The sequence below is a fragment of the Melanotaenia boesemani genome, chromosome 23 (assembly GCF_017639745.1).
Source record: "Melanotaenia boesemani isolate fMelBoe1 chromosome 23, fMelBoe1.pri, whole genome shotgun sequence".
NCBI classification, from domain to species: Eukaryota; Metazoa; Chordata; class Actinopteri; order Atheriniformes; family Melanotaeniidae; genus Melanotaenia; species Melanotaenia boesemani.
Genome location: NC_055704.1, coordinates 13,963,515 through 13,976,309, shown reverse-complemented (window position 1 = coordinate 13,976,309; position 12,795 = coordinate 13,963,515). Strand labels below are relative to the sequence as shown.

At 37.3% G+C, this 12,795-nt stretch overlaps 1 protein-coding gene across 1 annotated transcript; it reads left to right on the top strand.

Moving 5' to 3' along the window:
• Positions 1–854: 854 nt before the first annotated feature.
• phyh (phytanoyl-CoA 2-hydroxylase) lies at positions 855–8,070 on the top strand. Its single transcript, XM_041977771.1, has 9 exons — positions 855–1,004; positions 2,236–2,291; positions 2,728–2,838; positions 2,988–3,156; positions 3,361–3,442; positions 4,386–4,567; positions 4,655–4,804; positions 5,668–5,799; positions 7,276–8,070. Exons 1-9 carry the CDS (start codon positions 939–941, stop codon positions 7,327–7,329), a joined length of 1,002 nt encoding a protein of 333 aa, XP_041833705.1. The 5' UTR covers positions 855–938; the 3' UTR covers positions 7,330–8,070.
• Positions 8,071–12,795: the final 4,725 nt, after the last annotated feature.

Genomic DNA, 12,795 nt, shown 5'->3' with positions numbered 1-12,795 from the left:
ATGCTGGCTTTATATATATATATATATATATATATATATATATATATATATATATATATATATTCAAAATGATTATTGACATCACATGTAATTTGTTTAGACGTCATATTGCATTCTTGCCTGATCTGCATCTTTTATCTTTATTCATAAAAGCCATCACATATGATTGCATGAAATAAACTAATATCCAAGTGTATTTGGAAGAATTATGATTAATTTACCTCAATAAATTGGGCTGAAAATGGTCTGATTTTGTGGGCAATAAGAATCTGGCACAATGTTGATTTGTAAATTAGGTTTTTTTTTTTTTTTTTTTTATCCCTTTCTCCTCTTTTCCCATTCTATCATTATACCATCTCTACTAGATTTGACCATCATTAACCAAACATAAAATTAAACCTGAGAACTTAACAAACATAAAAAAGTCAACTATTGCTTATCAGGAAAGGCTAAAGAGTAAAAGTGCATCTTTAGCAAACTTTTTAAGATTTCCAGGTTGTTCTAGAGTTTGGGGGCAGCATTAATCATTAATAATAATTAACTATTGTACGTTTATTTATTTATTTTTACTGTGAGTAACTTTTTTTTTCAATCACAAAGGCAGAAATAGGATTCCATAGATCTGAGGTTTCTGGGTTGTTGATTAATCAAGCCTAAGAAGATAACATAAATGTTTAACGTAAAAAATAAAATTAATAATAATAATAAAAGGTATGATAATGGGTTCAGCTGTATCTTATCTTCAATTGTTCTGAAATACACGAATGCATAACATATTTCTTTATTACACTTTATAACTGTATAACAGAGATGTGTGTATTGGTTGACTTATGTAAGAGCGTACGTATGTCGTCATTGACCTTTACTCCAATAAGGACCAGAGTCAGAGTTTCTATTCTGTTCACCGAGGTCACAGCAGACTACTGTCCAGCAAGACGATGTCTCGTGCTGCAGAGAGACTCCGACTGATGATCAGTCATCTTGATCGTTCACCAGCTTCAATCGTATCCTTTCCTGCGCTACGACTTCCAGGTTACTGAAGCCTTTATCTTCTAGCGGCGCACCGAGAAGCTGATGGTGGTCCGAGAGGGGCTTTACCAGCAGAACTCCCGAATCGGGAAGCGCTCATAACTATTTATTATTATTTTGTATATATATTTATATGTATACATTTGCCTCTGGCACATTCTTGCACTTACAGTTGCTGAACATGTAACTGCTACTGTAACTTCTGTAAGGAGAAGCTGCTGTTTCTGAAGCTGTGTTTTTGTTGTTCAAGCTAGCTAGCTAATGTAGCATGTCTTTAACAAATTCAAATGTATGGCCGTGTTTAAGCTTGGTTTTATGTCTTATCTTAAACTGCTAAGTGGAGACACCGGATTTATTTCTTAGGCGGAAAACAGTTATATTTGCTACTCTGATGCTGCCTTCCTGTTCGTCAGTTGCGTAAAGGGCGATTTCACAGCTTTTTGGCATTTAGTCCACTTTAGACCAGGTCCAAATAAAACAGCAAATCTGGGCTGTATTGCCATTTTCATGATAAAGACAATTTTTTATTTCATTTGTGAAAAAAGAAAGAAGGAACGAAAGACAATTCCTCACGTTTAGCATATAGAGCACCTTTGACAGGTACAGTTAATGAACTACAATACTTAGATTTAGGTGGTCAAATCTGGGCTGGATTAGATGATAAAAACTCTAAAACATGCTATGTGGGAGTTGTGAAGCTCAGAAAGGACCCACTCCACTACTTTGCTTTTGCATACAATACTATAACCAGTCTAAGTAGTGTTATTCTTTAACTGGATATATTATAAATGCTATGTATGCCAAAAAAGGGAATAAAAACAGCAAAATGGTCCTTTTATATGCTGAATTGAAGAATAACTTTAGTGTTGTAGATTTAGGTTAGTTTCTGTTATTGTTTTCACTGTTCTGATGGTGTTGTCAGTTTATTATGTAGAGATAATTTTGCTTCTTACTTAATGAAAAAGGCCTTTGAACTTTGTACAGTAAGTTGGTGTTGATTCTGTGCTGACATGATATTCAAAAGTCAAGCTAGCCAAAAGGATAGATTGAAAGAAAACCAGTAATGTGGAAGTGTTGCTACTCTAGAGAGGCAAGTTCAGATCTGAAAATGTGCAGGAGATATGAAAAAAGACACATTTAAATCAACAACTGTGTGCCAAAAATGGTTTCTTCTTCTTGGATTTGTCCTGAACTGACTCCAATAAGGCAGCTGCACCCACTTCTGCTCAAACTGTCACCTACGGTTACCCGCAGAGGCTGAGGTAAGAGGACATTTTTCTTTTTTGCTACCTCGGGCTGAAAGTTGCCCCACATTTTATTAGAAAATCCATGTTTATCTTTTAGCTTTGGTACAGTTTGTTCAGTGCCTTCACTGCCTTTGACCACATTTCAGTGTCCCACTTTACTTTGTGCAGAGTAGCAGTTGAGATGACATTAAATATGTCCACAAGACCTCAAACAATTGTATTTAAGTTTGTATAATAGTAGCATTTCACTGTTACAAAACCTAAAGTCCTTGAACGGTATCCTTTATCCTGCTTGTTATTAAGGCAGGAGCACAGATTTTTTTCTTAAACTTGAATGTAACATTCATTTTCATGCCATGTACCAAACATTTTCCTCCAAAGTAGCTTTTAAGTCACTTACATGTTAAAATGTGTCTAACTTGTTGATATTGTTGTGTATTTTTTCGGGCAGATACTCTTTTGATACAGGTATGCTGACCCCAGAGCAGCGAGCCTTCTATGAAGAGAATGGCTTCCTTCTCATCAAGAATCTGGTGTCTGCCAAGGACATTGAAGGGTTCAAGTAAGCATCAAAAACAGCTACAAAGGAAATGACTCCTCCCCAAGTCTGACAACATCTCTACTGTTTGAACATAGAATACATAAAGAATAAGTTCATCATTTATCAAATATTTAGAGCCAGAGTCAGGATAATGTTTTTATCTTCTTCAGGAAGGCGTTTGAACAGATCTGTCTCCAGAAAGTGCAGGTTCCCGGCCTGGTGGTGATGAGGGACGTGGCTATTGCGAAGTCAGAGTTTGTTCCAGATCAAAAAGCTGTGTCTAAACTTCAGGATTTTCAGGAATGTCCTGAACTGTTCCGTTACTGCTCCTTACCAGAGGTATGAAAATACACCCAATGAACTGTTGAACATTTTAAATCACATATATTTATTATTCTCCAGCATTTTGCAATTAAATGGACTTTGGTGCAGAGATGATTAAGTGGAATGCATCTACAAAACAAACAAACTCAAAATTTCTTTAACCTTTGATAGAGCTTAAACTTCAAGACAAAAAAAAATCAACTTGTGTCACTGTCACAGATTTTGAAGTATGTGGAGTGTTTTACTGGACCCAACATCATGGCCATGCACACCATGCTGATCAACAAACCTCCGGATGCAGGTATGGAGCTTTTGAAAAACAATGGGCCTCATTCACCAACCATTCTTATGAAGAAATTTGTCCTTAAGTTCTACTTAAGTAACTCTTGGACATTTACAAAGCATTGTGTTATTTCAAAATAAATAGCAAGATATTGCAGATCATGTGCTAACATTATAATTCCCCTCAGAGGAAAATAAAATATGTTTTATTAATTTAATTATTTTAAGAATAAGTTTCAGTCAAGATGGAATTTAATTCTGTTACTGGTCTTCAAAGGATGCAGCAGCAGATAGCAATTTGCTCTACAAACTGTAGATGGTAGAGAATGTGATGAAAATGTATTCTGTGGTGTACCTGTTCCTCCTTAAGCCACTACTATACGAGCACGTCCTGACAGGTTCATGGCACCAGATTTTTTTGTTTTCATTCATGTCTAATTTAAGATTAATAAGAAGATATCGGTGAATGAGGCCAGTGTTAGCGCTGGATCTCTTAAGATGGCTGATCGATCATTTATCACCAAGGGTAGAGCTGGTTTTTACCTTGACATGCAGAAGTTAGAACCAGAAACAATTTAGCAAATCTTGTCTGACAAAAATTTAAGTATCATGACTCAGCTGCTGTTTCTGGTTTCTTCCAGTCATCAATAAACTGACTTGATTGGTCGGCATGGTCCCGGATGTGAAATGACACTGTACATTCCTCTTGTGAATGTCCTCTGCAGTTGTTGTGGTTTTGTTTCTCCATAAGGTTCATTTCCAGTTAGGATAACTACTTTTTAATTACAACCACAAACTGTCCCTCCAAGCAGAAGACATACATCTGTAGGACAAAAGCAGTACAGCAGCTACGTGACAGATGCATAGATAGTTCATGTTTCTGTCATTTCTTTGCAGCAGCATCCATATTTGAAGAGTCACAGTTACAATTTTTTTGTTTATCATAACTTCTGTCCTTCCAGGTAAGAAGACATCGCGTCACCCAATGCACCAGGATCTGCATTACTTCCCATTTCGCCCGTCCGACCGGGTCGTCTGTGCCTGGACCGCAATGGAGAAAGTGAACCAGCAGAACGGCTGCCTGGTTGTCCTTCCAGGAACACACAAAGGCACCCTGCTGGAGCATGACTACCCCGATTGGGAGGTACGCATAGACACACACACACACACAAAGACACACAGAAAACACTGTTAAATTACAAACACCATTTACCCCCGCATGTGTCTTCAGGGTGGGGTGAACAAGATGTATCATGGAGTGAGAGACTACGATCCGAAGAGCCCCAGGGTGTATGTGGAGATGGAAATGGGCGACACAGTCTTCTTCCACCCGCTGCTCATCCATGGCTCTGGCATGAACCAGACGCAGGGCTTCCGCAAGGTACCACATTTCCCAGAATCCGGCTGGCTATCGAGCGGGCATATTCCCTAATTTGTAATTTGTTTGTCAATAAACATTAGCCCTCTGTAAATCTGAAGGGTGTTTGTGTAGGAAAAAAGTTTGGAGTATTTAGGTGTGTTAACACAATGGCAAGAAGGAAAGACAACAGCAATGAGAAGCAATTGTTACTGCCCATCAATCTGTAAAAGAGTTGTTAGGCCATGTCCAAAGAGAGAAAGATTTAATACTTGTGGAAAACATTCAAGGCAAGTTGCCAATTTTCCCAAAAGTGGACGTCCAAGAAAGTTCACCCCAGTGGCAAATTGTAAAATGTTCAGAAAAATTTCCCCTTTAACATGATCATGTGGTCCCACCGTTTGTACCTCAGTAGAAAAGGGAGATTGAGGGTAACAATTTGCACCAGTAGGTGGCATAGTTGCACCATTTATTGGGACTTAAACTGACTTTCAACTATAAGATTTATTGGCCAATGGAAGCTTTAACAGAGATATTTTTAGAAATGAGTTTTTAGTTATATGTTGATATCCACAACTAAAGTGTTTATATTACTCATCTCCCGAGTAATATAAACACTTCTGATATGAGACGACTCAGCTTTTAAAGGAGAGACAAACTGCTGAAACACCATAGAAGAAAAGGAGATGCTGGAACTGGGATGTTCAGGAGTGACGTTGCTTAAAATAGGACAGTGGTGAGAAGTGTGGTGGACCATCATGTCTGATCATAGAGCACAAGTGTGTGGGACTTAGCAGCATCTTGCATTCCCCACCTCACTCCTTATTCACCCAGATGCTGAAAGTAAACAGCGTTTTAACAGTGTGTGATCATGTGTGTATCCCCAGGCCATCTCCTGCCACTATGCCAGCAGCGACTGCTATTATATCGACGTGAAGGGAACCACACAGGAGAACATCGAGAATGAGGTGAAGAAAATCGCAGAGAAGAAATACGGCGTGGATGACATAGACTTCAAGGTTAGACATTCACACTCAACTTTCACTCATCTTCAATTATCCCTGCAGCTGACGCAATTTGATCATTACTTTTTTTATATTACTGTTTACATATAATCCTACACGACTATAACATTAGTCAGACAAAACACATGACCTGATTTTAGAGTTAAAACCAGTTTCTTTTTATGTTTGGCTTGTAGCATCTAAATTGGTCTTGTTCATGGATTTGCTGCTCTTTAACAACTTGTCAGTTCCTGCAAGGGTGCACTTTAAAGCTTAGTTCAATGAGAGAGCAGCTCTGACCACAAGGCCAACCACAGGCCATCTGATGGTTCTGCACATATAAAAGTACACATCACCTGAGTGGCACTTAAACATCTAAGCTATGTGACATTTATAGCATGGTGAAGTTACAGTAGCATGGCTATATTTCTATAACAGCATGATTAGCTTGTGTCTGGTTATTGTTTACAAACAGGAGGAGTGCAATAAAATCCACCATCATGTTTTTGTTATGAGCGACATGACAATCCAGCCTGATTCTGCACAACGTTCTTACTAAACTGAATGTCGTTATTATACTTTACATACAGCTGAGCTCAGAAATGATCTCTAATGATGTGTCGTTAGGAAGCAATTTATTGTTGTTTGGTAACTGTAATTATTACAAATGCAGAACCAATATAGATGAGAGGATGTACACTAACATTTTATAGAAACATAAATAGACATTTCCAGAGGTTTTCTGAAATTTTTCTGAAATCTATTTTAGTTTTTCAAATGAGTTTTTTGTGTCTATTCTTATTAAAGACAAGATTTCAGCTGCTCAGCAGACCATGGTGCTCATCATCTGATTTACCTTCTCAATAAACACCACACCCTTTCAATGGGAGGCAGATTCTTACTGCAGGCAGGCCGGTCAAACACATTTTGTGTCTATAAAGCCATGCTGTTAGACATGCAGAATCAGGCCTGATCTTTTCCTGCTGAAATAATCATAAAATGTCACCTTGATGTTGGCATATGACTCCTAATTTAAGCATATACACCTCTTTATCAATGGTACCATCAAATATGGTGACTACATCCATGCCATGAGCACTGAAGCTCAAGGCATGGATGATAACAGCCTCGATGAGCATTTTTATCTTTGTCATGTGCAATCAGTCATCAGTTTTTTCCCTAAAAGCAGCTGAAATGTAGACTCATCTGACCACAGAACATGTGTGCGCTGTCTTTTTGTCCATCTCAAGTGAGCTTGTCTCCAGAGAACTCAGAGAATAGGCTGACAGATTTGGTCATAAACTGGCCTTTGGTGGACGCTCCTTTTATACCCAATCCTGACATCCTCACGAGGCACTGTTTTAGCATTGCTAATCGCCCATCTCAGAAACACTTTTCTGGATATAAAACATCAGTCTTGATTGACAGACATGAAAATGTGGCACACTTGAGTTTTTAGGAACTGACTGTTCAATTGTGTTAACTTTGCAGGATACCTGGGCCATCCGAGGTCGCCTGGTGCAGGGAGAGAGGATTTCACTCTGAAGATACCATGTGCAGAAAATGATTCTTACAGCACATAATGAAGCTAAAATCTCACTTAACCTGTCAGCCAAAATCTCCAACAGAAATGCAATATAAAGGGATACTAATTGTACAAATAGAGAATTAAAAAAGAGGAATTCATTCATGAATATTGCTAAGTGTTACAGAGAGCTTGCATGAGGTTGAAAGGATGATGCAGTGGAGAGAGGAAACGATGAAAACAGCAATGTGTTGATTAGTTTGACTAAAGCACTTTAAGTTGATAGCACCAGAGGCCTTGATTCTAAATCACTATGCCTTGCAAAATAATAAACTTTAAGTTTGAATGTGATTTTAACAGCTATTTTATGAGTAAATTAATGTTATGTTTCTATGTGTATAAGAAATTTTGTCATGTCAAAATAAGAATAAACCCAGAAATGACTACCAAATATGAAATAAGTTAACATAATTTAATGTCATACCTTATTTACGCCCAGATTAGCAAAAGCAGTATTATAGAAAATGGCATTATCAATACAAACATTTTACATTAAAGTGATACATTGTTTTGCATTGAACTACAAGACTGACATGCTAAAAATATATAATTTATAGTTCATATTCAGTTTATATGACGGATCCCAAAGATAATTTTTACTTTTTCTTAGTAACATTGATGAAGTTTGACAAGCAAATGTGGTTTGAACATCTAAATGAGTTGGAGTCTTAACTAACTTAAACTACAAACAGTTGTATTTATCTCATTATAGAGAGTTTTTCATGCCAGGAAGAGTTTGTGATTCTAAATACAAACAACTTCTCTAAACTCATATTAGAAGCAGGTGTTTGTAGAGCAGTCCATTCCCCCAAGGCCCCGCAAGTCATGTTCTTGTGGAGGATTGGTTACCTTAAGTCATAACTTAATAACAAACATAAGCATGCAGTAATAAAGATGTCCCACATGACATTTAGGTTATTATAAAAAAGATCCTGATGAAAACAGAACACTGACAATCTTAACAGGACTGAAAAATAACCCACAGGCCAAACACCTGCATATCATTAACTTACCAAAATCTTTGTTCATGTGTCCACTGTAAACACATACTATAATAGAACTGTGTTCATATGTTTAGTGGGCATACTTAAGTAAAAACCACACCAGCATCTGCCTAGAATTTAGCAATGAATTCAGAATTGATGGAAATCTTACTGTGGAGTGTAAGTACAGCCTCCTCCTCTGAAGCTACTGAAATGTTAAATCAAGTTCAGACTATATGTTATTCAGTGTTGTTGGTGTGTTGCCAACCAGTGACTGGATACAACTAAGCATATAAAGAATTAAGCAATAATGCAAGTAAAGAATAAATAAATGTATAAAAATGTATAAGTTATATATTGCAATGAGCAAAAAACAAAGCCTTCCTTGGCCACTTTAAAAAAACTAAAGCTGATTTCAACAGATTCAATCCTTTTTGTTTTGTTTTTTTTTTCAAGGTTAAAGGTACAGTGTGTGATATTTACTGACATCTACGGGGCATAGAAATGACTTTAAATACTAAGCACGGTTGAGAATAGAGGGTTTTTCCTGACAACTGCGAGTGGATCCACTGGTCTCAGTTGCAGCGATGACTGCACTGCAGGTAACTATTTCAAAATTGTGGACATCTTCTTTTTCTATGTGCCTTTTAAGGCATTGCTTATCTCAAAAGGTGCTATAGCACCCCAGTCAACACACATATGTGGGGCCCAGATGGGTAGCAACTGGGCTGATATTTTGGCCCCAGTTGGGAAACCCAGCTTGGACCCAGCTAATTTTGTCCTCAGTTTCCATGGTGGCCCCAAGTGTTTTTGCCCACATGGGCTAATGTTGGGCCTTGGGTGGGCTCCACATACAAAGCCGGTACTGCACTTTTAAAGCACAGAGGGCTCCACTAGATTCTATGACTCATGTTGTCAACAATTTCTCAGTAACAGTATTGTGCAACTCTGTGGGGTGAATTGTGATTGACAGCTTAGCCTTTAGGCTATCTATGATAGTTTTCCAGTATTTATAACCTATCCAGGAGGTCTACAATCCAGCCACAAAATATAGTGTTTATTCAGAGACTCTATATTGCAAACCCACAATTAGTGATCCCTGACATTATGATTATCATGTTTCGTTACAAAAAAAAGAATGCTATCACTACTATGTCGCTAAGAGATCTCAATTTTGACCCAGAAAATAATGATGAAGCAACTTTCTGTCAAACTTTCAGCCAATTAGGTAGCTTAAATTAATGGGAATTTCTAATCAGGAATAAGATCAACAAGTGACAAGAAAGTTATATGTCTGTCTGAAAGGACCAAAAATAATGGTCTTCTATGGGTGGAATTCAACAAAGATGTTTTTGGTGCACGGTGGCACAAAAAAACAGCAGAGTTGAGGTAGTTTTTTCAGGATAGTATGTAAATAATAGCATAAATAACTGTAAATAGCAAAAAAAAAAAGACACCTGGAGGAAAAAAGTATAAATACGTAAGCAGTTGCTTTAGTGTGTTTGTTTCATTGCCAATAGTTTTCCACTTGAGAGAAGATTATATGCAGATGACAAAAGGCTTGGTCACTGTTGATCTGTTTGTTATTTATGCTTTTAAGGGTTAAATCATGCCTCTGTGTCTAAACCCAGATACTGATGTCGCTTCTCTGTTGGCGGTATTTCACCATAATCATACTAAACATTTTTTATATCATTATTTGCTCTCACAGCTTTAAGTTGTATCAAGTACAGAAAGTATTCCAACACAGACTAACAGTCAGTGACAGAAACAGGCTAAATGAGAACAGCTGCTTTTAAATATTTTCATTCTAAGGCCCAGTTACTTTCTGGCTCCACAGGCTGGAACCCTTTAAAAATGAACCCAAGAATCCAGCACATATGAAAGTGAATGTATGCAAGAGTTTTGTTCAAAAGGGAAGACACAATTCTTGGTTTAATTGAAATTTTCTGGAAAATCACTCACATGCATGTCTTTGTCAATACCACAGAAAAAGAAAGTGCTACTTTTCTGCACACTCATGTTAATTTTAGTCATGCACACAGATACATGAAACATATATCCTACCAGTCACATTTACTCACACATGCTTACAAAGAATCAATCATTACTACCAGACCTAAACAAAAATCTAATGTATTTATGCAGACACGCTAAGAAACCTAAACATTTGTGCATGTGGACACTTTCATGCTGATAAAAACATGCTTATGTTTGTCTGGCTAAATGTTTGCCAGACAGTTCTGATCCTACACAGATTAGTTTAAGTGAATCTAAGCTTGAATTCAGAGTTCTGTGACATGCAGCATGCTGCGCCATTAAACACAGGTTAGAAGAATATGATACGTTGGTAAACCCTGATTATTCATACTTGAAGCAATAATGAATGGGTTCAGTGTGGCAACAAGTTTCATCCTGCACATTCTGCCTGTGAGGCAAACATATTACAAATTTATTCCTTGTATCTAGAAAGGTAATTACAATACAGATTCTGCTCTGTCCGCCTGTTAGCTAACTCTTGTGTTATGTAATATTGTCAAAAGCTTGGAATACTTACCTTCATGCTGCAAAGTGTAACTGATACTGAGAAAATATGTGGTGTCTATCTGCCTTACTCAGCTGACATTGAAGAATGTATTTTTCAACCACCTTCAGAAACAAAAAAAACTTCTAATCTTCGATATTGGATAATCTCACTGTAAGAAACAAATAATAATGTATCTGAGATGATCCACAAATATTAAAGCTGTATATGACCAATTTTTTCCTCATATGAAAGAAAATGCCATCTTATTCTGTCTCCTGGTGTGAGTACTTTATGTCCTGCAGTAACCTGAAAGGTGGCACACCAGACATTGTTTCCCTGGGTCGAATTTCATCTCACTCCCTCTTCGAATTGGACTCTAAGGCAAAGTACCTTCAATGCTGACAATATTTTTTATGAAACCAAGTGACTAGACTAGTTGTTCACTCGATTCCCCTGCTGAGTGCATGTATAGCCTACCGTGATAAAGATGGTGATCTAATTTGAAGGACCTGTTTGGACTCTAACCCCAGCTTCACCTAAGTGTGCACACAACTCAGTGGATTGTCTAATATCTATATCATACATCGTACCTACACTGTTAGTGGACTCACAAAGCTAAGACACCAAATGTCAACCCCAATCACCTAACAAGATCATCATTTATAGACAGAAAAGAGTCAGTAAACTGTGACCTTGGAAAAAAATGTTCAGCCTGTGAAACCAAACCATTTTTCACTGTGGACCAACACTATTACACATTGTTAAGTGAGATCTGGTGGTTAAGATGTATAATGTGTACAGAGCTGCTCCAAGTTACATTAAATGGTTTAAGAGAATATAAAAAGATAATCATAACCATCACTGCAGCACCCTTTGGCTTTGTTAATGCTCAACATTAAATATGCATATGAACAGAACCTCATGTCCATCCTCTGTCTTTATGATGTTCGTGTTTCAGTATGTTTTCAAAGAACTTGCAGAGGCTTCCCCAGAAAACACAGCAAAACAGAGCAGTAACAATGTAAATTGTGGGGAACTGTCATGCAGTATAGTTCACGCGGCCAGTGTAAGAACCAAAAAAAGACAAGACAAAGATGCTGCACGAATGTGTTCAGAACCACAAACAGATCAATATTTACCTATAGAGACAAAGAACTGCCACCAATTTGCAATTTACAGAAACTGGTCTAGCTGGGAGGTGAACTCTTTTAATGGGTGAAACCACCCATGGGGAGAATGTGGGCAGTGACTTTTAAAGACATTTGAGACAGACATATCTATTTATGTGCGTAAACAGAGCATAAATTAGTCCTATGGTTCTCAGATTCTAAGACAATGGTTTGAAATCTCAGGTTAAACATTTAGTTTATCATGGTGTTTGTTTTTTTTGCTGCCTCAATTAACAGTGATAACAATATAGCATGCTAGCTACAGTGTGCTGTCTTTAATACATTAACAGCAAAACAAAGAAAAAATATACATATAGTAAGAGTTAGTTATTAAAAAAATGTTCATTCTAACTGAGGTAATAAATAAAAAGGATTGCTTTCAGTCAGAGGAAGAAAAGTACAGGACTAAGTCTCTTCTTTGTAAAGATTGTGCTAATGAGAATCCACAATAATAAACAATTATAAGACTTGCCCATCTTTTTAACTAATGCAATTTGTGTTGCGATTGAGAGGCTTCATGCTTTGAAGGACACAGCCTACGAAAGTTTGTCCTTCCAAAGCCATGAAGGCTAAACTGAGGGTTGGTGAAATGAGACTGCCTGGCCTTTGGAGGACACCCTGAATCCATCACCAGCACTGCTTCTGGCATACAAGGAGGCTGATTTGATTTGATTTCGAGCCACAGGAATTATATTGTACATTGCAAATAAATATACTGTACATAAAAAGAGAAAAGAAAAAGAAAGA